This window comes from Humulus lupulus, chromosome 8 (assembly GCF_963169125.1).
Source record: "Humulus lupulus chromosome 8, drHumLupu1.1, whole genome shotgun sequence".
NCBI lineage: Eukaryota > Viridiplantae > Streptophyta > Magnoliopsida > Rosales > Cannabaceae > Humulus > Humulus lupulus.
Window position 1 is genome coordinate 17,543,402 of NC_084800.1, and position 25,457 is coordinate 17,568,858.

The 25,457-nt window shown below is 36.1% G+C and overlaps 4 protein-coding genes across 4 annotated transcripts; 3 read left to right on the forward strand and 1 right to left on the reverse strand.

Annotated features, from left to right (window-relative positions):
• Window positions 1–1,877: 1,877 nt before the first annotated feature.
• Window positions 1,878–3,466, forward strand: LOC133794860 (uncharacterized). The gene has a single exon (XM_062232289.1). It carries the CDS (start codon window positions 2,030–2,032, stop codon window positions 3,164–3,166), a length of 1,137 nt encoding a protein of 378 aa, XP_062088273.1. The 5' UTR covers window positions 1,878–2,029; the 3' UTR covers window positions 3,167–3,466.
• A 4,167-nt stretch (window positions 3,467–7,633) lies between these two features.
• Window positions 7,634–19,518, forward strand: LOC133794861 (uncharacterized). Its single transcript, XM_062232290.1, has 14 exons — window positions 7,634–7,908; window positions 8,194–8,354; window positions 8,508–8,666; window positions 9,009–9,139; window positions 9,304–9,424; window positions 9,529–9,791; window positions 15,553–15,677; window positions 16,070–16,113; window positions 17,349–17,480; window positions 17,682–17,759; window positions 18,471–18,553; window positions 18,709–18,831; window positions 18,958–19,018; window positions 19,094–19,518. Exons 1-14 carry the CDS (start codon window positions 7,782–7,784, stop codon window positions 19,259–19,261), a joined length of 1,776 nt encoding a protein of 591 aa, XP_062088274.1. The 5' UTR covers window positions 7,634–7,781; the 3' UTR covers window positions 19,262–19,518.
• Window positions 9,819–15,540, forward strand: LOC133794862 (uncharacterized). The gene is made up of 2 exons (XM_062232291.1): window positions 9,819–10,407; window positions 10,481–15,540. Exon 2 carries the CDS (start codon window positions 10,759–10,761, stop codon window positions 11,764–11,766), a length of 1,008 nt encoding a protein of 335 aa, XP_062088275.1. The 5' UTR covers window positions 9,819–10,407; window positions 10,481–10,758; the 3' UTR covers window positions 11,767–15,540.
• LOC133794863 (uncharacterized protein At4g22160) lies at window positions 19,402–20,189 on the reverse strand. Its single transcript, XM_062232292.1, has 2 exons — window positions 19,665–20,189; window positions 19,402–19,580 (listed from the first exon to the last, which is right to left on the reverse strand). Exons 1-2 carry the CDS (start codon window positions 19,928–19,930, stop codon window positions 19,532–19,534), a joined length of 315 nt encoding a protein of 104 aa, XP_062088276.1. The 5' UTR covers window positions 19,931–20,189; the 3' UTR covers window positions 19,402–19,531.
• Between the last annotated feature and the right edge of the window lie 5,268 nt (window positions 20,190–25,457).

Here is a 25,457-nt window from a genome sequence, read left to right on the forward strand (position 1 = left end):
CACAACTCTGAGGAGTCAATGTATTTATTGACTATTTAATGTGTCTTTTACGGACCATGTACTGTCATTTGTCATCTCTATTGCCACGCCATTGATCTCCAATTTTCGGGTATAACAATTATGATGCATATAGTGTAAAATTTCTCCTTTGATAACCCCGCCGAGATTGGGTACCTAATATCAGCTAGCTAAAACTACTGAGATAGACCCATTATCAATCTGGACATTCAAATTTACGACGGGCCTAGCCCATCGAGATTGCACAAGAGCCTGCCAAGAAAGGGCATTTTTTTAGTTGTGAGATTTTTACCACAAATAATTTTGAATAATATATATATGAGGCATTCAAAATTTATATATCGAATAACATAAAGAGGGCTAAATGATTTTAAAAATCATAAATTCACACTTATCTAATTTGAAGGTATTGTTGTTTGTTGGAACATTTATACTATTATCTAAAAGAACATCATTCATATGGATATGTTGAGATGCATAGTAATAGGAAGCGGCTGTGATTGAATTTGGGATATATATTATCAAGTGGTGTGGGATGTAATAATGGTTTTAAATTGTCAACGCCGGTGGAAGACATTCTAATTTCTAATGAAGTCATCCCACATGCATTATGCCACCTTCACGTGACATCACGTGACATCATTCTCACTCTTCATTCTTTACTTTTCTCTCTCTAATTTTTTTTAATTGTCTTCCTATTTCACTCAAATACAATTAATACCATCTTTATTGTTTCGGTATCATAATCTAAATCAATGTTCAGTTATATCCAAAAGTAAACCAACAAATTTAAATTTTAAATCAAGGTTTGTTAAGTCACTTGTATCTTTCTAATTATGTTAATAGATTGTTTATGTGCATGAATGTAAAGAAGAAGAGGAATTAATAACTACATTGTTAAATGGGTCTTAGATTACTAAAAAACAGGGTCATTAGTCAAGTATATCCAATTTATATGCAAAAAGTTAGGGTTAAGTTCGATGTATTAATTAATTTATTTACTCGTACGGATTCCCATAGTTATGATGTAAAAAAAAAAATAATAATAACAAATAAAAAGCTACATGCAAAGTTACACATGGAATTCCATTAACTTCATGTCAAAAATCTTATGTAGTGGCTAATATCACATCGGCATTATGTGAAATAATGCTATTAAAAATTTCTTAAATTCATATATACCATCATTACGGCATAATTGAATTTGTCTTGATTATATGTATAATCCACGATATACAGTATATATATTTATTTGAAGTGAATAATCCAATGATATTTATGAGCATTTTTGCATACCTACTAATTTATATTTTAAAAAATATATAGAGATTTACGAGGGATTAAAATGAATACATGTGTTAAGATTCATAGTAGAATGCATTAAATAGGTAGATTGAAATGAATTTATGTCTGAAGATTCATAGTAGATTGCATAAAATATGTGGGTAAAGTAGAATTAACAAATCGAATATTATGTAATTTATTAATTAAATTACCATAAATGAGAGAATTAAAATAAAATAAAAATAACGAGAGGCAAATTAAGCAATGAGCAATAAATGAAATCGTTGATGCGGGTAAGCTAATAATCCGAGGAATTAATAATATTTAATATGCAGAAGAGATACTATTAATATTATGGAAGAGAAGAAAGCATTATCCTTCTACATTCAAACTACACCACCAATGATCTCTCTATTCTCTTAACCTATGACATTGCTCCTTCCATGTACTATGGACCCCACTTCTCTATTTTTTATTTATATGTGTATTTTATTTTAAAATAAATAAATAAATAAATAAAACACGTCTCTCTCTCTCTCTCTCTATATATCTGTCTATTGTTTGTTTAAATTCTCTTTATTTATTGCTTTTGTAGGGTCACTTTCCCCTGAACCCTGTGAGACCTCTCCTCCTTCTTCCTCTCTATCTCTCTCCCAACTTCAACTTACGAAACAAACTAAGAAACTTTTCCCAACTCCTCCACCGCCACCGCCACCGCCACCGCGGAATGGACAGCCCAAGAGTCATTCCGGAGGCGCAAACTCTAACTCCGAGCAGTAGCGGAAGGAGAAGAGGAATCAGCTTTGATTCAAGCTCGCCCGAGTTCGAGTTCTGGATGGTCCGAAACCCGTCATTCCCCGAGCCAAATCTCTTATCCGCTGACGAGCTCTTCGTTGATGGCTTTCTACTCCCGCTTCACCTTCTCTCCCACCAACAGAGGGATCCACCTTCTGAATCCGAACCCCATCTTCCGGACCCGGAACCGGCTCCTCCTCCGCACCCAGAACCCGAATCCGAACCCGGTCCAGGACCCAAGATTTCGTCGGCCGAATCGGCTGTTCCTCTGAGCGCGTCGAAGCGGTGGAGAGATATTTTCAAGAAGGGTGATAATAAGAAGAACACGAAAAGTGAAGCAGAAGATAATAATAATAATAGTAATAAGGATAAAGATAGTAAAGAGAAGAAGAAGGAGCGGAAGAGTGGAACCGGAACGAGTTCGGCGGCGGAGTTGAATATCAACATATGGCCCTTCTCCCGGAGTAGATCTGCCGGCAATGCCTGTACCCGACCCAAGACCATGTTTGGAGCTCCTGGTTCCCGGAAGGTCAATAGTGCCCCCTGTTCACGGAGCAACTCGGCTGGCGAGTCCAAGTCCAGAAAGTGGCCGACCAGTCCAAGTCGGGCTGGAGTCCATTTAGGCCGGAGCAGCCCAGTTTGGCAAGTTAGGCGTGGAGGTGGAGCCTCTGGCAGTGCTCTTGGTAGAACCGTTGAGCCTTTGGTCCGGAGTGTGGAAAAGGGAGCGAATAAAGAAGCACTCGAAACTCGCCGGAGTAAACCCGCAGCTTCCGCCGCCGCTTCAGGTGCCGGTGCTGGTGGCGCGACGAAAGCTAAAGTCTTGAATATCAATGTTCCTATGTGTATTGGATATAGAAACCATTTGAGTTGTAGAAGCGATGAGAATAGTGCTTTGAGCGTTAGCACCAGTGACGGCACTGTCACCGGCAGTGAAGGTGGCGGTAGCAGCGGAAGAAATAGCAGCAGGGGCCAAGGCCGCGGAGGTGGCCGCGGTGGCGGTGCTGGTAGTGTTGGAAACGGCGGAAATCTTTTTAACCTCCGGAGTCTTTTCACCAAGAAGGTGTATTAAGTTAACCCTTACTTATCCTATCGTTCATGTCCCTTTGAAACATATATATAAATTACTACCAAGTTAAAATTTTTATATTCAGAGCTTAAAAAAAGGTTCGATTTTTGGAGGACTATATTCTTCTACTTCTTATTTATTTATTTTTTAAGGAAAGAAAAAAAAGGTTTATGTACCTGTAATTATAGAGCAACGGTGGGATTTTCTAGTCTAACTTGTTAAAAATGATATTAATTTTGTTTATTACCTTTGTTTGTGTATGTATGTATTCATTTATTTATAAGACAAAGAGTGTTGTTTGTAGCTTTGGTTACAATTGTTGAATCTTGATGCAAAGCAGAGCATGCGGAGTTTTATGTATTTGGTTGCCAAGGTATCACGAGCGACCTCTAACTTAATTTTCATGTGCAACCCACCCGAAAAGATGGTAATGTATTCATTTTCTTTTATTTAACATCTAAAGTTTCTGACTCACTTTTTTTCTCAGTAACCTCTTTTCTGTCTTTGGACAAACTATCAGTGTGTGTAAGTAATATTCATTTCCCGAGGCTGAATCTCAACTATAAACCTTATAAATTAGATTAGATCACAACTTCCTCAAACCCCAGTTTTGCTTTTTTTTTTTCTTCCTAATAATAATGACTACAACTACTAGTAGTAGAGAAAGTGGTTTCTCATTAGCTTTAAATACTTGCTTGATTTTGTTTAACTATATAAAGAGATGAGTGTGTACTTCCTCAAATCAAAACCATATTTGCCGATCTGTCTCCTTCCCTAGGCGTGGGAATAGAAGAAAGCTTGAATTTGTGACTTGTGTAGCTTTATTACAAACACTTACTTCGAAATCACCATTCATCGGTTGAAGGTTCTGTTGATACTTTTTAGGCATAAAGATATAAGGGTTAAAAAAGAGGGTACAAATTACTAAAGAAAGGAAATAATATAAAAAAAAAACAGTACGTTTCTTTATTGTATTTATTTGGTACAAGAAAAAAATGTAAGAGGAAAAAGGACAAGGAGACTGAATTTGTAATCCACAAGTAATTTTTTTTTTGAGAAATTGGATAAAATAGTTTTTTTGAAGTGATTTTGCATTATGCTATAATTTTGATAATTTTTTGCAAAATGACATTTGTCTAAAATTCGATTAGTTGTGTAAATTTTTCGACCAGTTGTCTAAAATTTTTGACCGGCTGTTTGAATTTTTCGACCACCTGTCTAAATTATGAGAAATTAATTTTGTAAAAAAATATTAAAACTAGGTTAAAGTGCAAAATGACTTTAAAAAATAGACCATTTTGCCAGTTTTTTTTATTGGGTGTAAAATTCGTAAACTTTGGAGGGATTGAAAGTTGACCAAAAACTAGATATTTGAAATTGACTTACTAATCCATGTTTTAATATAAAATCAGTTTTATTCAACAATCACTATCCACAAATCACTCACCCATTTCTTGTGAGACAAAACCATTTTATTTTCACTTCACTTAAGCACCAAGTCACTGGCTTTGCTTCTTTGCTTAACTCAGCCAACCCAAAGGCAACAAACAAGGGTATTTCCTATCTCACTTGAAACGATAATAATGTTAATGTTCCACTCTCAATACATATTTCAGTGCCCTGATTTGGCTACAACAATTTCAAAAGTTACATCACTATTCACTTTTTCTATTGTCCCAATGCCTTGTGCTGAGAAAGTCTTTTACTAAAATTAATGCTTCAACAACTCTCACAACTTAAAACATCTATCTTCTCTGGAAACCAAAATGATTAGACATCAATAATGGGCCTTCTTAAGAAAGTTTAGCTGGTCCAAAAACATATTAATAAAGAAGGCCCCAATGTTACAACACTGCGAGTTTGTAACAAAGATAGCCCAATTGATAATACTCATCATATTTTTGAGTTTTCTTTAATATACAATTTTTTTTAGAAATGCCATTTCTTTGTCTTGTATAAATCAACCAAAACAAATGGAAAAATATAGTTCTCGTATTGAAATTACTTTTAACTATGATTTTCAACCTCTATTAGTCGTATTTTAATTACTCATATAGATGTTGGTACATAATTTCAAATGTTACAGCCTGAAAATTGACCCAAAAGATGTTGGGCTATGTTCGTTTGGTATTGAGAGGAAAGGGGAAAAGATGAATATAAAGTTTAGAGTATAGTTAAGAGGGTACTAATAGTGTTCAACATCATATAACCATGATATACTATTATTAGTGTAATTGGGCATCATATAGCTATTCTCTAAAGTTTAACTCCAAAATTACTAAACTAACTTTTAGAAAATATATGTAGTTAAATTATTTGAAGAATATTTATATCATTTTCTTTATATTATTTTGTTGTATTCCTTCTTTATCTTATTTTTAAAGAGATTCATTTTTGAGAATTTAAAGGACACCTTATTCCTTTATATTTCATTTCTCTTTAACTTTCTTCAAATAATTAATTTTTGTTATCTGACACCCTTTACCTCTTTTGAGCACTCCTAGTTATGTTCTACTCCATTATTCAAATTACTTTACAATAATCCTATTTTTTCTATTTTACATCAGTTTTTTATAAAACACTATACACCAACTTCTTTACTATTTTCTCATTACTATTTTTTTTTTCTCATTATCATTTAAATATTATATTTTTAATATATTTTCTGTAACTATCAATATTATTCTTATATATTTTAATATTTACAATATCTACCTATATATAACACCATATAACTATAAACTATTTTAAATTAATCTAAATTTATAAAATAAAGTAAAAATAAGACATTTAAAATCAATACTACCACAAAATACCATCACTTACATGGAACATGAAATATATATATATATATATATGTATATACACAATTTATTTCACATGTTATACAAACAATGGTTGTTGGAGTGTTGCTTATTGACAAAATACATCTGATGTGCTTGTTTTTCTATGCATGAAATGAATGAGGAATGAGTACAGAAATGATTAAAATAACATATGCAGGAGAAACAATGTTCTATAGATGTAGAGACGCTACAGTAGCTGTTGGAGCAGTGTTTTAACCATATTTCTGTATATTTTACAGATTTAGTTAAGTTTACATAAACTGGTGTGAGTGCCCATGCGCCAAACATAGTATTAGAACTCTCCATCGAATGGTCTATTCTATTTGTTTCAAATAAATTACAAAAACCTTACTTTTTATATATTACCACGTACATCAATTTTTCTATATTTTTTTATTTTATTTAAATATTAATTTTTATTCATTAAAATACTAAAAAGATTGAGAAAGAAACAAAACAAAATATAATTAACATAGAAAAAGAAAGAAAGAAAAAATAATAAAATAATTTTAACTCAATGTATAGTCGCTCTAAATATAGAGTAATACTATTCATTTAAGGTAAAAAATGTATAAAATAGCTTAAATTTAGTTCACTCAATATTTGAAGCTCATTTTTACTATATATATTTTTTATATTTTAAAAATGAAAAATGCTAAATGCACTTTATATTACACTATTTTTTGTAATTTTTTAAATCAATTAATGACATGTGGATTCTATTAATAATTTATAAAAATATTAAAATATAAAAAATTAAACATGAATAAAAGTATATAAAAAAAAGTGCAATTGAGAGTTTTGTACTCCTTAGAACACTCTCAATAGTTGATCTATAATAACTAAATAGGTAAAATTATACCAAAATGTACTAAAATGAGTCTCCAATTGATGTTTTATTCTTAAAAAAAATTTACCTTCATTTATAGTACATAGCTATATTTGTAATACACTATTCATCTATGTAAATATATAATATTAATTTTTCATATTCTCTATCACATTATTCACAAACACATCCAATCACACACACAAATATATATACATGCTCTTCTTCTTTTTTTTCAATCTCTTTTTATATATTTATATATATAGTTATATAGTAAATGAGTTTTATTTATATTTTATAATATTATTATATTTCATTTTTTAATAAATTTTTATTGTTATTTTTTTATGGGTAGTATTATAATATAATTATGTGATATGATATATAGGTAGATTTTATAAATGTTAAAAGATATTATGATTTTATTGATAGTTAAAGAAAGTATTTAAAATTAATAGAAAATATTTAAAAATATAGTATTTAAATGATATAGAGAAAAAAAAATAGAAAATCTGATGTATAATATAAAATAAAAGCTAGAGATAAAATAAAAAAAAATGTGTGTTTTATAGATATACTAAAGATAAAATAAAAAAATATGTGTTTTGAAAATATAAAAGAAATAATTTAGAAAAATGTATCTTTTGAAAATATATTTTAAAGAATAAAGTAGATGTTACAAATTTAGCTACTTTACATCGTAATTGTGGGTGAGGTTGAAAATGATAACTTTTTTCCGTTAAACCTATTTACTAGCGTCACTAACAGAAGAAAGAAAATAATAATAATAAAAATTGACAGGTAGGCAGGGGTTCTGCTGTGATTTGCGCGCCACGAAGAGAAATAGAGAGTGTTCAAGTTCCAGTTCCAGTTCCAGTTCCAGTTCCAGAACAGAACTCACAGTCACAGATCACAGTTGTGAATCAGTAAACGCAGAGACGGTATGGGCGTCGTAGAGCGACTGGTGAAAAATTCTCGTGTTTTTCGAAGATTCTGTTCAACTAAAACCCTAAACCCTTCTCCTGTTTCCTCCCCAGATTACATTTCAAATCGACGCCTTCTCTATCTCCGTGCGTACTTCTCTCCTCTTTTCGTCTCTCTTACCCGAATCTCCAATTTCTAATTACTATAGCAAATTATCAATTTGATTGAATGCTTCTATGATGATTATGTCACTCTGATGCTTGTGTGTTCTATAATGATAGATATAAACGGATTGACAATTTCATTCTTCTTTAAGGGGGAATTATCACACCTGTAGATTGTAACATAACCAGATGAATCTTTCAGCTTAATGTGTAATCTACTGTAAAGTCTTTTAAAATTTATGCTTTACTGTCAATCAATATATGCAGGGGCTGTTCAGCAGCACCACCAGTACCATTCCAATGCCTCTGAAATTCGGTGGCCGAATTCGGTACCCAATGGTAACGGATTGTATTTTATCCTTCCAGCTTTCTTAGCTACTTTATTTGGAGTTGAAGGACTGCAAACTGCACATGCTGATGCGGACGAGGTTGTTTGTCTATTTTTCATTTCTTTAAGATATGATATTACTTTCTCAGTGTCATTCTTTCACGTGAAATGATTTGGAATTTTGCAGTCATAGTTTCTTTCTAGATTTTTTTCTATGTAAGTTTTAAATTGCAATGATGTTACTTCTATGCAGGTTGCTTCCTCACCTTTGCCATCAGATTCTCCAGCAAATTATGTGGACCTGGAAGAAATAGCGAAGAAGGAACGGCAGCGAATGGAAACGTTGCTTAAAAGCAAAGGAATGCGCCCTGGGTCTTATCCCCGCTTTACGGTTGCTGTTAAGGGACAAAAGGTTATAGAGCTGTAAAAATATCCTCTTCAAAAGGGTCAAATTCTTGTTTTGAAAATAAATTATTTATGACTGCCATTTAGTACTACATTTTATAGTAATTTTGTCTTAGAATACTTAAAATCCTTACTATGGGTTCATTGACCTAAGTGGTGCAGCTTGAGCGTTTAGAGCAGTGTTTAAGAAAATTGTTTTTCTTGGAAACGTATTTATTCAAGTTTTATTATATTTGAATTTAAACCAATAAATCAAGTAATATATGGAAGCTATTTGTGTGTGAGAGTTTTATCTTGTAAAATTTTATTCTAAACTTTGCTTACTGAAGCTTATGATGACTTGTGATAGGTAACTGTCAAGTTCCAGATCCCTCCTGCGTGTGAAGTTCCTCAGCTGATTGCAAATCTTGTTTCAGAGCTTGGGTTAAAGGTTGAACAGCATGGTGGTGGATCAGATATGTTATTGCGTGCTTGGGACAGGTTATAATCAGTTGATAACTTTTTTATTTGTATATTTAATCTTTGCATTATTCATTTTAATTTATGCCATATTCTGTTGCTTGTTTTAGTAATATTTTTTATTACATTCGAGTAATTAGCTATGGCCGTCATTGTGTGAACTGTTTCTTTACAAACCATTTCAGTGCAATATCTTGGCAACTAACACTTACTCGGCCAGACAAACAGAAGGAAACTGAAGAGAATGAAGGGGAGGGAGATCTATGTGTACTCATATTTGGATCGCTTGTTACGGCAGATAAAGTTGTGAGTCTATATGGAGTTCTAATGTTCACTTTTCTTTAGCAGATGACTGCTACTAGACTTATGAATCATGTGATTTTGACATCCGTTACAATTACTTACTGCAGGAACTTGAATTTATAAAAAAGGGAAGCTTGAGTGCAAAAGAGCTTGATGCATTTGTATCTGTTTTACAATTAGCAGGGAGAAAGTCCAGAGAAAATAATTCATTGGAAAGAAAACAAATGCCATCATCTTCAGATAAATCAAAATTAGTTTCTAGTCTTGAGTCAATGGGAGTGAGAGTTGATGGCCTTGAAGAACCCCATTTGAATTCGACAAGCAGTGAAATTTTATGGGACAATATTGCTGGGTATCATCAGCAGAAACGGTATGTTGCATTTTTAAACTCTCGTTGTTATTTTTATATTTGGGATAAATTATCTGGTCCATTATGTACTGTCCAGTACTCTGCAGAGAATGTAGATAAATAGCTTTTTTTTTGTTATCACCTATAGATATAGGTTGTTGATGAGCTTGATCTAAATTTCATAGGAAAACATGAAAATAAAGCAATCATCATTTTGTTTTCGAAAAATTCTGGTTGTTAGTGAAGTACTATTTAGCTGTATATACACTGATAGACCTCCTCTAACCTTCGTGTACACTCGAAGGGGTAAGAAAGGAAATGCAAGTGGCTGAGTTAGTTATGTGAGAGGGTATTGTATGGGGAAAGGTACAGGGCTTATAGTGTACCGATGAGTATTAGAATAAGGAGGGTGTTGAGTTAGAAAGGGGTGTGGAAAAACTAGTGATTGTAATCAGCTTGGGGAGAGACCCTGGTTCTCGAATTCCAGGAGGTTGAATACAAACAGATTTTTTCTTCCTATTTCTCTGTGTTTGGCCACTATTTGATATGTTTTGACAGGAAGTTCCTATCAAATTGGTATCAGAGCCACTGCCATGACACCTAAGAAGGACGTGCTGCTGGAAGCTATTGAAGAAAGGTTGGACAACTTACAGTTGGGTTTTCGATTGGAATTAATGGGTGTCCGATCTGATTTTCAACATTTGTCGCAGGAAATGGATACTTTGAAGTCAGAATTTGCATCGATGCAGAAGAAGATGGACTTCCTTGTTGGCTACATGACTCAGATGCTTCAGGCTTCAGGACAGCCACGAACAGAGGCTACCGCTGCCAGTAACGATCGACAGAGGAAAGCAGTTGACGCAGAGATTTCGTCAACATTGGTACCGCTTGCATCTGAACCACACCGTACCCCTTAGCCACCGTTACAGTCGGGCGATGCTGGCACTATTCCGACAACTATTATGGTCGTGATTACCAACCACCTAGTATGGAGCTGTCGCTGTTTTCAGGAGACAACCAAGATGGCTGGATTTTTCGGGTGGAGCGTTACTTCTTGCTGAATCGTTTGTCTGAAGCTCACATGTTAGAAGCTACGATAATCGGTTTGGAGGGGGATGCCTTGTCCTGGTTTCAGTGGGAAAACCAAAGGAGACCGATTACCTCATGGATGACCTTGAAGACGTTACTGTTGAGGTTTCGCACAGTTCCGGTGGGATCCACGACGGAGGAGTGGTTGTCGGTGACTCAAGACTCCACCGTGAAAGAGTACTGTGTGAGGTGGGAGGCTTTGGCATCTCGGGTCCCTGGTGTACCCGAGCGAATACTGGAAGGGAGCTTCGTGAAGGGTTTGAAGAAGGAGATCAAGGGTCCCTTGCACATTCTGCAGCCCGTGGGCCTGGCCCAGATCATGGAGACAGCCCAAAGAATAGAGGAAGTCCACCAGTTAGTAGCGACGGGCCCTCACCCAAGGTTATCTTGCCCAAAGTCGATACCCAACCCTATCTCAATACCCTGTTTTCCTTTATCGTGGGTTTCCTCCAAGTCGTCCTCCACAATGCCATCCGCGACACTGTATACGGCGGCTCCACCTAGCTCCACGACGATAAAACTGTCTACCCAGCTCAAACAGCCTCCTGTACGCCGCCTTACTGAAGCCGAATACCAAGATAAACGAGCAAGAGATGTTTGTTTCAAGTGTGACAAGAAATTTCATAGAGGCCATAAGTGTGAGCAGAAATTTCTTCAAGTAATGTTGATGATGGATGATGAGGAACCCACTCTTTCTTTTGACTCACCCCCACTTACCCCAAATTCTTCTGAGGAGGAGGCAACTGAGGAAACATTAGCTACACTGTCTTTGAACTCACTGGTGGGCATCTCATCGACGCACACCATGAAGTTGGCTGGCAAGATTGGACAACAACAAGTCACAGTCCTTATTGATAGCGGTGCAACACATAACTTCATTTCTACGGAGGTAGTCAAGGCTACTTAACTACCTCTTTCGGCCACAATGTGCTACGGAGTCTTGTTGGGAATAGGCAGCAAAGTTCAAACTGAAGGCATTTGTTCACAGGTGAAGTTAGACTTGGGGACACTACAAGTTATTACTGATTTTTTGTCTTTGGATTTGGGAGGGGCAGATGTAATTCTTGGAATCAAATGGCTAGAGACATTGGGAAATATGCAGGTTGGCAGTCCATGGTGATGCAATTTGAAGTAGCTGGTACTTGGATCACTCTGCAGGGCGACCTGACACTCTGTAAATCTCAGATCTCCCAAAAAGTTATGGTCAGAACAGTGCAGCAAGAGGGACAAAGGTATTGGGTTCATTTAAGCTCGTTAATGGGCGACACAAAGGGTACTGAAGAGCACGTTTCAGAAGTCGTTTCTGTGGTGCTGCAACAATACGATTTTGTATTTCATATGCTAGCGGGGTTACCACCACAACGGGCTCGGGAACACACTATCACACTTGGAGAAGGAGCGAGGCCAATCTCAGTTCGACCAGCTATGCTCAGGTACTAAAGGATGAGATTGAGAGGTTGATGGCAGAAATATTGCAATCTGGTATTGTGCAGCCGAGCACAAGCCCATTTTCGAGTCCGGTTCTCTTGGTTAAGAAAAAAGATGGGAGTTGGAGATTCTGCATCGATTATCGGGGTCTAAACTGCGAAACGGTGGCTGACAAATTTCCCATTTTAATAATAGATGAGTTGTTGGATGATTTACATTGGGCTACTATTTTTTCGAAGTTGGATTTGAAGTCGAGTTATCATAAAATTAGAGTTTCACCATCAGATGTAAAGACTGCTTTTAGGACTCATGAGGGGCACTACGAATTTCTCATCATGCCATTCGGCCTCACTAATGCACCAGCCACTTTCCAAGCTCTCATGAATGAGGTATTTCGCGATTTTTTACACAAATTTGTGCTCGTTTTCTTTGATGGCATCCTCGTGTGCAGTCCCTCAATGGAAGCACATACGGAACACTTGGAGTTGGTACTTAGTTGACTCCAACAACACCAGCTATATGCAAACAAAACAAAATTTCTTTTTGCCCAATCGAGAGTTGAGTATGGTCATATCATCTTGGCAGATCAGCGGATCCCGCTAAGCTTAAGGCAATGGAGGAATGGCTTATACTGAAGTCCATAAGGGATTTGCGTGGATTTCTGGGGCTCACAAGGTACTACCGGAAGTTTGTCAGAGGTTTCGGTGCTATTGCAGGCCCTCTGATAGACTAATTACGCAAGGACGCGTTTGGATGGAATGCAGAAGCTCAAGAAGCTTTTGAGCATCTTAAGGCAGCCATGTGCTCGGTATCGATACTAGCACTTCCAGATTTCTCTACCCCTTTTGTTTTGGAGACTGATGCATCGGGGACAGGTTTGGGAGTCGTGTTGATGAAGCAGCGGCGTCCCATTGCCTACTATAGTCAAGTTTTATCGCCACGGGCCCGTACTAAGTCAGTGTATGAGAGGGAGTTGATGGCCATTGTGTTGGCAATACAAAAAGTGGCGTCCTTACTTGGAAGGAAATTCTTAGTGAGGACAGACCAAAGAAGTTTAAAATACTTACTAGATCAGCAACTAGTGGCATCTGAACATCAAAAATGGCTCACCAAGCTTCTAGGATATGACTTCGATATCCAATATCGACCGGGGTTAGAAAATAAGGTTGTTGATGCCCTATCACGCATGCCTCAAGAAAGTGAGCTTGCTGCCATATCAGTCCCGACAGTACTTTCCATTCCGGATTTGAAGGCTCATGTGTTGGCTGACCCTCAATTGTCAAGAGGATGTGAAATTGGGACAAGCTAGAGAGGGGTACTCTTACAATCAAGGGTGTTTGAAGTTCCTTGGCAGATTGGTTTTACCATCTTCATCTTCATCTCCATTTATCCAATGATAATCCAAGAGTACCACAGTGGCAGTATAGGGGGGCACTCAAGAGTGTTTAAGACTCTCCAAAGATTGGCTGGTGACCTTTATTGGCAAGGAATGCGAAGGGATGTTCAAAAGTGTGTTGCTGAGTGTGTCATTTGTCAACGAAGTAAGTACTTGGCTCAATCTCCAGATGGATTACTACAGCCATTGTCGATTCCAAGCCAAGTATGGGAAGATATTTCTATGGATTTCATTGAAGGTTTACCGCAATCTAATGGGTTTGATTCGATATTTGTCGTGGTCAATCGCCTCACCAAGTATGAGCATTTTATTGCGCTGCGTCATCCGTTTTCAGCAACCACAGTTTTTTCTCAGCTTGTTTTGGAAAGAGCTTTTCCGTCTGCAGGGCACGCATTTGAAGCATAGTACTTCCTACCACCCACAATCCGATGGACAGACGGAGGTGGTGAACCACTGCCTTGAAACTTATTTACGTTGCTTTGTGAATTCCAAACCAGCGCAATGGGCAAAGTGGCTGCCTTGGGCCGAATATTGGTATAACACATCTCATCATTCAGCTGCAGGAAAGACGCCTTTTAAGGCATTGTACAACCGTGATCCGCCTCCATTGATTCGATTTGAACTAGCCAGCACTAGGGTGTTGGCCGTGGAGCAAACACTTCAGTCTCGGGATGAAGTGCTAGAATTGCTTAAGGTCAACCTTCAGCGAGCTCAACAAAAGATGAAGGTGCAGGCAGACCGTTAGCGAAGGAGGTATATTTTGAAGTGGGCGATTTGGTTTATGTGAAGCTTTGTCCTTATCGGCAGTGATCCCTTGCTAAACGAAAGAATGAGAAGCTTGCTCCTCAATTTTTTGGACCGTTTATGGTGTTTGCTCTTGTTGGATCAGCAGCTTACAAACTGCAGCTGCCATCTAACTCAAGAATACATCCGGTGTTCCATGTCTCGGTGTCAAGGGTGGCTCTTGGACCACAACAGGTGGGTACAGACCTTCCGAAGGATTTGACCCCTGATTTGGAATGGATGTAGGAGCCGGAACAGGTGCTAGATGTTCGCCCTGGAACCCAGAAGCAGCAGCCACAAGCTTTGATTGGGTGGGTGAATTTACCGATTTTTGAAGCAACTTGGCAGAATTTTGATGTCATTCAGCAGCAGTTTCCTCACTTTCACCTCGTGGACAAGGTGAGACTTTGGACAAGGGTTATTGATAGACCTCCTCTAACCTACGTGTACACTTGGAGGGGTAAGAAAGGAAATGCAAGTGGCTAAGAGTTAGTTATGTGAGAGGGTATTGTATGGGGAAGGGTACAGGGCTTACAGTGTACCGATGAGTGTTAGAATAAGGAGGGTGTTGAGTTAGAAAGGGGTGTGGAAAAACTAGTGATTGTAATCAGCTTTGGGAAAGACCCTGGCTCCCGAATTCCAGGAGGTCAAATACAAACAGATTTTTTTTTCCTATTTCTTTGTGTTTGGCTACTATTTGATTTGTATTGGCAGGAAGTTCCCATCATACACATCGATGTATGGCCAATAATTCATTTGGGATGGAAGGTGTATCTATTGCTTATAGCAAGGCATAGTATAATGAAATAGCCTATGGAGTTTAGCACGCTTACTATATGAACTTATTTTTTCCCTCTCTTTTCAGGTTCAATTTTAACATGTGCATTTCTCCTACTCATCATTTAAAATATTAAGTGTGAGACTGGCCTCTAATTAGTTACAATATTTTCTTTGTTTGTAACAATGTTCACATATAACAAGCAGTCTATTCATACGTAATCCTGACTAGAATCAAGTTTGAAGATTTCGTCTATATTTTTTTAAGTTATTATTTGAGCACTTTTCAATGATGTTGCTCATCTATAGGGAAATAGAAGATACCATTTTGTTGGCTCTACAAAGTCCTGAAGTATATGATGATATCGCCCGAGGAACACGACATAAGTTTGAATCAAACAGACCTCGAGCTGTGCTTTTTGAAGGCCCACCAGGTAGATCTTTCTAGTAAGATAGCACTCTAGCTAAAAATATGCTGTAGACTATTAGCAATTTAATTAATGAGTTCATGGACCTGTAATAATTAAGTCAGAAGATTGAACGTACTCTCACTAATGGCTTTATGGACTACTAGTGTTAGACTTCTTTCTTTATCTCAAATTTTAGGATTGGTGGAGAAGCAGGTTTTATACTAGAGTTACCTGTTATCTTGTGACCAGAAATTAGAATTAATGTTTCAGTTTTCCCCCTTCTCTCTCTCTCTCCTCTTTGCTCAAATACTCTTGAATTGTGAATTGTGGCACTGGAACTTTTTGACATCCCACTTCCCAATTCACAGTTGGATTTTGATGTTTGGGGAGCATACTTACCATGTTTTCAATTTCAGGTACGGGGAAAACATCTTGTGCTCGTGTCATTGCCAATCAAGCGGTGAGACACTGGTCACTTCTATTTCTATAGTTTTTATCTTAACCTCATGTAAATTCCACAACTGTGGCCTTGAGTAGCTTAAGGTTCCTGATTTTTCATTGCTATTGATTGTGCAGTCTTTGTTGTGTTATGCCTTAATAATTTGTACATGTAAGTGGTGTAACTGTTTGGGAACTCTTCAAACTTGATCACCAAGTTTAGCTGGAATTCTTAACTAATCATTGTTTTAGAAAAATATCCCACACATGGAAAGTGTGTGGTTACATTCAACAATACATAAGAGTATGGGTTACCCCACTAATCACCAATTGGTTTTGAAATGAAACCCCATGCACCTCATTCTACTTCTAGACCACTTTCCACATTCTAACTTGGTATCAGAGTCAGGTTAGAGAAATAGAGGATTAATGATTTGATCTTTTGGGTTTCCTAGGGGTATAGGAATCGTTTCCTATTCTATATTTAATGTAGTGATACTTGTATAGCCTATATATAGTTCTAGCCCTAAGTTGTATAACAAGTATCAGAAAATAAAAAGATAGTGGAGGTGATTAGTTCTGACCATTTTTCACAATCATTTTAAAAAGAAAGACCGGTATCTTTGAGATGAAGCAAAGAGTAAATTGCTCATCTCTCTTTTGGCTGCCAATCTTGGATCCCTGATAATGAAGCTTTCTTCAATTAATCTGTCAAAATAAGAAGTTATCATTTATTTTGCAGATGTGGTAGTTACTTATTTATTTTTTTCTCTTGGCCTAAATTACTCTCTGCTTTAAGGGACGCCTCAATATGGCAATCTAGGAATAATATTTGAAGCTCTTAAAATATTAAAATCGATTGACACCTATTATGGTCTACCTTGATAAATGCATTAGTTAGTGTAGTATTTATTTATCCTCGACATGCGGTTGGGGAGACCACAATTGCTTATAAAAAAACTATACAGGTGCTCAAGTCTTGTTCCAGGAGTCCCATACCGTTACCATATTTGTTTCTTGTTAACATGATTCAACACCGAAAAAGCTAAATGCACATGAATTTATCTTCCTTTATATTAACATAGCAACTTTCCATCTTAATAAGTTTTGCTTCTACACTGTAAGAAGCTTCAGAGTTGAGACTAAGAAGTGGCTTGATTCTGTATGAAGTACACTTATGACTCCTAAGTATTTCTACAAGCCGGTATCTGAATTTATGATGGACTGAAAATTGAACGCTTACCTTTATTTTGGCAGGGTGTCCCATTGTTATATGTGCCCCTTGAGGTTGTCATGTCAAAGTACTATGGAGAGAGTGAACGCTTACTAGCAAAGGTGTTTTCACTAGCCAACGAACTTCCTGATGGTGCTATTATTTTCCTAGATGAGGTAAATTTATCATTAAAGGTCAAATGTGGCTTTTGAATTATTTTCCGGAGCATTATTCAGTCCACATCTCATGTCATTGCCTTTTTACTCTTCAATGTGATGTTAATTGTATAATGTTTTGATGATTATGGTTTAAATTTTTATATGAATATGTTTTGATATAGTGTTTCCTGTTATTTGATTTCTTTGGTACCATTGCAGGTGGATTCTTTTGCTATTGCTCGTGATGGTGAAATGCATGAAGCTACACGTAGAGTCCTATCAGTGTTACTCAGACAGGTAATTCTGGGATTTCCATCTACTTTTTATGACACAGCATCATTACTAAAGTGAGTGGTAACCTAGCGTGGTAAGTGTGACTTCGAATAGGCAGTACTGGGCATGGTATTATGCTGCTATGACCCCAATGTGCTACCTACATTGTCCCTTCCATCTTGTCATTGGTGGGACTTAGGTGGAGGACCATTCTATTAATGATAGAAAGTTGTGTAGGCTGTTGTGGCTACGTCCTGGCAGAGAGAGTTGGATACTTTTGGTTCCCCTTTCCCTGTTAACTAACAAAATCAACATTTTTTTGGTGCTGGTAATAATTCACACTCTAAAGGTACAGGGTTGGACTATCTCGTTGAGAAGTGTTTGTTGTTTACTTGTCTTCCTATATAAAATTGAGTTTAGACGCAGTCCATACTCTTACGAACACATTGTATAAAGAATCTGGGCATTATTATGCTTGACAAGAATTTGGATGCAAGAGCTGTATCCATTTTTGAGTCTTTTTTTTATCAACTTCTCCTGCAACCCTAGATCCCATTCAATGTCGTTTGGTTCTACCCTGGTATGTTAATATAAGCTTTTTCCAAGTTTCGTATTGCCACCAGTGAAGAAGTTGCCACACTTCAGAGTTCAGACAGTCAATGAATTCTAGTAATCATCTTGATTATTGAGATAGCTATCTTGTTACTGTTTACACAAGTTACTTTTTTTTTTCAGATTGATGGATTTGAACAGGATAAGAGAGTGGTTGTAATAGCTGCAACTAATAGAAAGCAAGATCTCGATCCTGCTTTAATTAGGTAGGTACATGGCTTAATAGATTTCTTGTGTTAAAGAAGAGGGTATAGGGTATAACGAGTTGATTATCTTCTAACTCACATTGTAAGATTTCTTGGGTTAAAGAAGAGTATACTGAGTTGATCATCTTCTAACTCACGCTGTGAATGCTCCTCAGTCGGTTTGATTCACTGATCACATTTGGTTTACCGGATCAGCAAACGCGACAGGAGATTGCTGCTCAGTATGCTAAGCACCTCACAAAATCTGAATTAGATGAACTCGCTGCGGTTACAGAAGAGTAAGCTTGACTTTGATGAACAATTTAATGACTGACTGATTTAGGATTAGGTGACTGCAATTATTAAAACTAGTATTAAGCCAAGTCTCTTTTTTGTTTTCATTAACGTTTTATTGCCAAATACAGAATGTCAGGAAGGGATATCAGAGAAGTGTGTCAACAAGCTGAGCGGTCTTGGGCATCTAAGGTAAATGATCTTAACCCTTTCTGTATTGTTTTCTTTCATGAGGTAATATCATACTTATTTGTCAATCTTTGTTAGATAATTCGAGGACAAGCTGCTAGAGATGGAGAACAAGGCCTTCTTCCACCGTTGAAAGAGTACGTAGAAAGTGCGCTGAATCGACAAAAGGGTTTGTCAAGTATTGCAGAGGCAAGATTCCAGAACCCCAAGACGGGCAGAAGGAAATCTCAACTCGTTGTTGATTAAGCTGGTTCTGGCCCCCATTTTTTAGAGTGTAAATTATAGTTAAAATCTGCGGCTGTTTATAGCGACATTCGGATCTATTGTCGGTGGAAGTTTTGGAAGTCTTTTTACGGGAAAGTATTAGGACAGCAACTGAAATCATATTCATAGCAACATAACTACTACTTATTATGAAATACATAGAAAAATTACAATAATACATGTAAAACGATCAGAAACAAGTGGAATACTTCATTTCATTTTTGCATATAAAAACCTTAATAAGTAAAGACTTCAAAATAGCAAATTGAATTGGAGTAATGTGAATAGCAAAGCTCCATCCCTGCATAAAAACCACCAAAACCAAATCAGTGAGTTTACCAACCAAAACACTCGGCCGAGTCCCGAGTCAAAAAGTTTTCTTTACCTTTGAGAAACTTGTGGTGTTGTTTCTTCTTCAATTCGCTTCCTTTTTCTACTCGAAACGCTAATGGGGCGCGAAATGAACGAGGCTATCTGCAATTCAGTCCGCAACAGCATCTGAGTTAGCTCAGCCTCCAATTCGATTCGCCGATTCTCCGCATGCAACCGGAGAGCCTCCCTCGTCTTGTTTAGCTCTGCCTCCGCACGCTCCATTCTCAATAGCAAATCCGATAAGACCCGCAGGCTTGCCGAGAGACCAGTCAGACGCATCTTCTCACCATCGGAGTCGTCGGTTTCCGAATCCGAACTCCATGAAATGTTTGAATCAACGCCGTCAAGGTCGATATCGATATCTTGAGGCTATGCACCAGACAATAATCCGGCGTCGAAGCCGTACTTGAGACGGTTCGCTTCGTCACGATTGCGCCGGTTTGGAAGGGTTCGACCGGTCTGATAAGCCATCAACAGATTGTTATTATTTTGTTTTTTCTTCTTTGCTTTGTGAAGATGCTTGGAAGCTTTCTGTAGTGCTCTCGGTGCGGATTCCATTGTCCTATATGCATGAACCGGTTTTTACTTGGAAACTTTTTCCTAAACGAAAATTTACTAATATGTATAGTTAACTTCGTGGTTATGGGCATTGCTTCATCGTGAAAAAAAAAAAAAAAGTTATAATTTCTACAAAATTGAAAAACTAGTCAAATGTGATGCTCCTACCTATATATATATATTTCAAAAAAACAAATAAAATGTGTCTTTTATTTTTTAAATAATTGTTTTTTGTTGCAATAAATAAAAATAAGAATAAATAGTCATTTGGTTGAAATACAAATTTAATAAAAATAAAAAATAAGAATAAATATCAAATAATGTATTTGATTGAAATACAAATTTAATATCCTATATCTTTAATAAACTATTTTTCATCTCTTACATTTTCTTTTTTATTAATTTATTAAAATATTATAAGAATAATTTAGTTAGTTAAAAAATACAATCAATTATCTACGATCATGACAAAACGATTGATTGATAGTTAGATTTCTATTTTTTAATCAATATTAATATATGTTAGCCACTCTTAATATTTAAGCCAATAAAATATCTCAAACAAAAGACAGATTTATGATTCATAAAGCTCCACAAGTTTTTTTAGTTTTATATAGAATATTTCCTAATTATAATTAAGATTTCATGATTATCATATAAATTTTAAATAAATAAATAATATTATATATAAAAGAATGTTATAAACATATTAAAAGAAAAATTAAACTAAATATTATTTATAATTTAAAAAAAATAATACAATAACATTTTAGATCACAAACTACTCAATTGAAGGTATAAAACATTCATGATATTATTTAAATCACACTTCAATGATTAGAGAATAAACTTGTTTTTTCTTGATAGAAGATAAATATTATTCTAATTTCTTATTTAGTTACACAGTCATACTATTTGTACACATAAGACACTTATATATAATGTATTTATTATGTATTATATATTAATATAATTATTAAACATCTAGTTCAATGATTGGAGAAGAAACTTGTTTATTATTGGTAGAAGATAAATTTTATTCTAATTTCTTATGTAGTTACATAATTATTCTATTTGTAGACATACGACACTTATATATAATGTATTTAGGATATTTCGATCGTGAAACTCATAAAGACCCCGTGAATAGTTTTCGGCGCGAGATTTTTTTATGACCGTGTATATTGTAGTTATTTAGAGCATCCTGCAAATTTTCAAAAATTTTTGAATAATTTACAGTACCAACAACAAGATTCAAACGGGTTGTTGCACGCGTGACTATTTTTTTATGCGAGTGAAAAATAATATGTTTGAACATTGTTTTCGGTACTCTAAATTATTCCAAATTTTCTATAAATTTGCAGGATGCTCAAAATAACTATAATATACACGATCATAAAAAAAAATCGCGTCGAAAACAGTTCACGAGGTGCAAACAAAAAGAAATGCACTGGTGCACCTCTTTTTGTGAGTTGCACCAAAGAAATTCTCAATGTATTTATTATGTGTAATGTCTCAATTTCCCTAATAAAGCTTAGTGCCTTGATTAGGAGATCAGGATGAAAATAATTGAATTAATTATGTGTTTATGTGATTATATATATGATTATGTGAATTAGGTGAGTTATATTATGATATGACTATGTTTGTCTATTTAAGTGTATTAAATATGCATATGGGCTTGTTTCTTATTAGAAAGGCATCTTCGTAATTTTGACCCGTTGATGGTATAATTGTAAATATATGTGTGTTTGTGATTTAGACCACATTATTATGTGGATATATTTAAGTTACTCGACACGAGACGATCCTAGTGAGCAAGTTAGCAGTTTATTTACAACGGAGTTAAATACCCGACTTGGAGTGAACCCATGAGTATTTTGGTAATTTAGTACATTACCAGGGTTTATCGGGTAATGGTAATATATTTGATGATTAATTATAAATATTATAATTAGCTGGGAAAATGTGGTGATATTTAAGGAATAGTGAGTATCGGGATAAAAGACGGTTTTGCCTTTGTGGGCCTTGAGAAGCAAAGGAATAAGCATGGGCGTTTTGGTAATTTTGGCCCTTGGGAATAGCCTAGTCTACTAGAGACTTTTAGAAACTAAGTCATTCACTCAAACACTAGTCTCAGCTCACTCTCTCTTTCTCTCTTTCTCTCATTCGTTCTCTCTCTCTCCCTTAGCTTGGTTGGAGTTCTTGTTTTCTTTTGAGAGATTAACTTGGGAATTGAAGGAGATTAGAGTTGTGAATTGGGTTTGGAAGTAGCTTGAGGTCATATTTACTCAACTGAGGTAATAATCCTCATCTATCTTGGTGAATTTTTAAATTGGCTTAAGTTTTTGGTTGAGTTATAAACTCAAGAGTGGGGTTTGGGTGTTGTTGGAGCTTTGATGAAGTTTGTGGGTTTATTTTGATGTGTGTAGTGTATTAATGATATTTTGGGACTCAATTCTGGGCTTGATTACTATTTGGGGTGAATTCTGTGAGATTTGGCTCGAAGAAAAGCTTGGAAAATCTGGGTTCGCGGAGTTGTGTCACGACACTGTTCTTGGAGCACCGCGGCTCGCATGAACTTAGAGGCTAGGAAGGTTCTCTGAATCGTCTTGGCGGCGCGGCGTGTGTCCAGGGAGATATCTTGGGGGGATCTCTGGCTTTAGGTACGTCGCGACCCTTCAGGGGTGCGTTGTAGCGCTAGTTGGGAAAGTTAGCCAAGTGAGGTTTTGAGTTGCGAGGACTCAAACCTAAGGGCTCAGGAAAGATTCTACTACCCAGTTTAGTAGAATTCGAGGTTCCGGAGGCTAGGACTCGATCCAGAAGCCTTTATTTATTCGATATTGATGGATATCATTTATTATGGTTGTGACTAGGGTACTACTAGGGCTCGGAAGTGGATCGCGCTCGAGGGTCGTTTTAATTTATTTAGTGCTTGGACCAGAGGAAAGAAAATTGCACCCTGTGTTATGATTAGGGCTCGATTGTAATGCCCCAAAATCCCTAATGCAGTTTAATGGTTGGATTAGTAGGCCAGGAATGTCATAATTGATTTATTATGTCATTAAACTATTATGTGCATGTTTATGTGAATTATATTATTATATGATGATAAATGCATGCATGTGGGTCCACATTTCATTATAGGGGCATTTTGGTAATTTGGCCCGTTGATGGCGTAATTGTATATTTGTATGCATATCGGTGAATTATTGTTGAGGCCACATTATAATGTGGATTTGTTCGAGCTATTCGGCATGAGACGATCTTTGAATACAAATTATCGGTTTGGTCATAACTGGGTTGAATTCGGGCCTCGAGGTGAGTCTTGGGGTGATTTGATGATTAGAGCATTGCCGGGAATAAAATGGTAATGGGATATAATTTTATTAGTATTTGAGAATATCGAGAATTGGAGGGCGTTAATTATGATTAACGAGATAGGTGGAAAATGACGGTTTTGCCCTTAGGGGCTGTTAAGAGATGAATTAAGCATGGGGGTATTTTGGTCATTTGATCTAGGCTATATATAGGTTGAATGTAATGCCCCGAATTCTCCGTTGTGTTTAACGGCGTGAACAGTAGGCCGGGAGGGCCATACTTGCTTAATTATGTTATTAATTGATAAAATGCATGTATATGTTGATTATATTATGATATGATGTGAAATGCATGCATGTGTGTCCATATTTCTTATTACAGGGGTGTGATGGTAATTTGGCCCGTTGAGGGTAAATTGATTATTTGTACGCATGTCTGTGGTATATCTTGAGACCACATTATGATGTGGGTTTGTTCGAGCCATTTGGCATGAGACGATCAAGGAATGTTAATTATCGGTTTGGTCATAACAGGCTTAAGCTCGGGGCTCGGGGTGAGTCTCGGGGTGTTTTAATGATGTAATATCCAACATTTTCATAATACATTTATTTATTATAAATCAAAGTTTTAATACATAAAATGTACAACTTTACAAATTTAAGAAATAGTAATGGGAAAAATAGTGTTTAAAATATGATTTTATGTTTTTAATGAGATTAAAGAAAGAGAAACTTGAGTAGTCAAGTATTGGACCCAAATGTCATATAATTTTAATTGGGGATTTTTATAAAATTAAGAAAGTTTGGCTAAAGGGCTTATTTGAAAAGAATTTTAGTATTTTGGGTCCAAGTGTAATTTTTAAAAATAAATAAATAAAATAAAAGGCTTCAGCCTTTCATTTTACCCGAGCCTCTCTCTCTCTCTCCTCAGAAACTCTCTCTCTCTCTCTCTCCTCAGAAACTCTCTCTCTCTCTCTCCTCTGCGTATTACTGTTGCCGACGACGCAGGAGTACTTTCCGGCCACCATTTTTAGCCACGCGCCGGACCGTTGGATTCAGAGGCCTCCGAACTATCGACCGACGCGGGAATCTAGAGCTCACTCGCCGATTAAACGCCTCAACCACTCGATTTAAGTTCGGCCACCCCGCGACTTCAAAGTTGCGATTCGGCCACCTCGGGCATCCGTTTGCCGATCCGTCACCACCATCGTGCTCCTCGTGTTGTGGGCTTCAAAACCCAATAACTTGTTCCTACATCTACCATAGTTGGGTGGTGGGCCCACCACGAGCCACCGCGATCCACCGTAGACCGACGGTCGAAACTTAGTGTTCGAGGTTCCGAAGTACGTTTTGAGTCTCAGAAAATCATCGTTTGACTTATTGTGGAACCCGATCATTTTGGTATAATTTCTTTAACCTATATATTGTGATTTAATTGTGATTGATTAGAGTAATTGTTATTATGTGTATTTATGGTATATAATTATATATTATTGATATATGGAATATTTTCTGTAATTTACTGGCTGTCTGGGATTATATATATTTTTTATACAGGTTTTGATTTTGGAATTGTCCACTTTATAGCCGTTGTGCTGTCTAATTTTCTAGAAAATATTAGATATTAAATCAAGTATAAAAATACATATTTAATTGATTTTATATTAATATGGAAATTATTATGATTAAGTAATTTTAATTATTATTGTTATTATTTTGTTAAGTAAATCAAGAATACAGATTCATATATATATATATATATATGAAAAGTATGATTTATAGTAAACCTATTATCTAACCATTATTATTGTATATTAATATTTGAATATTAAAATAATATCAAATATTAGTTTCCTACAGTTATTGATATTTGTAAGACCAGTGAAGTTTGGAGAAAGTATATTTATTATATCACTGGAATTGATATT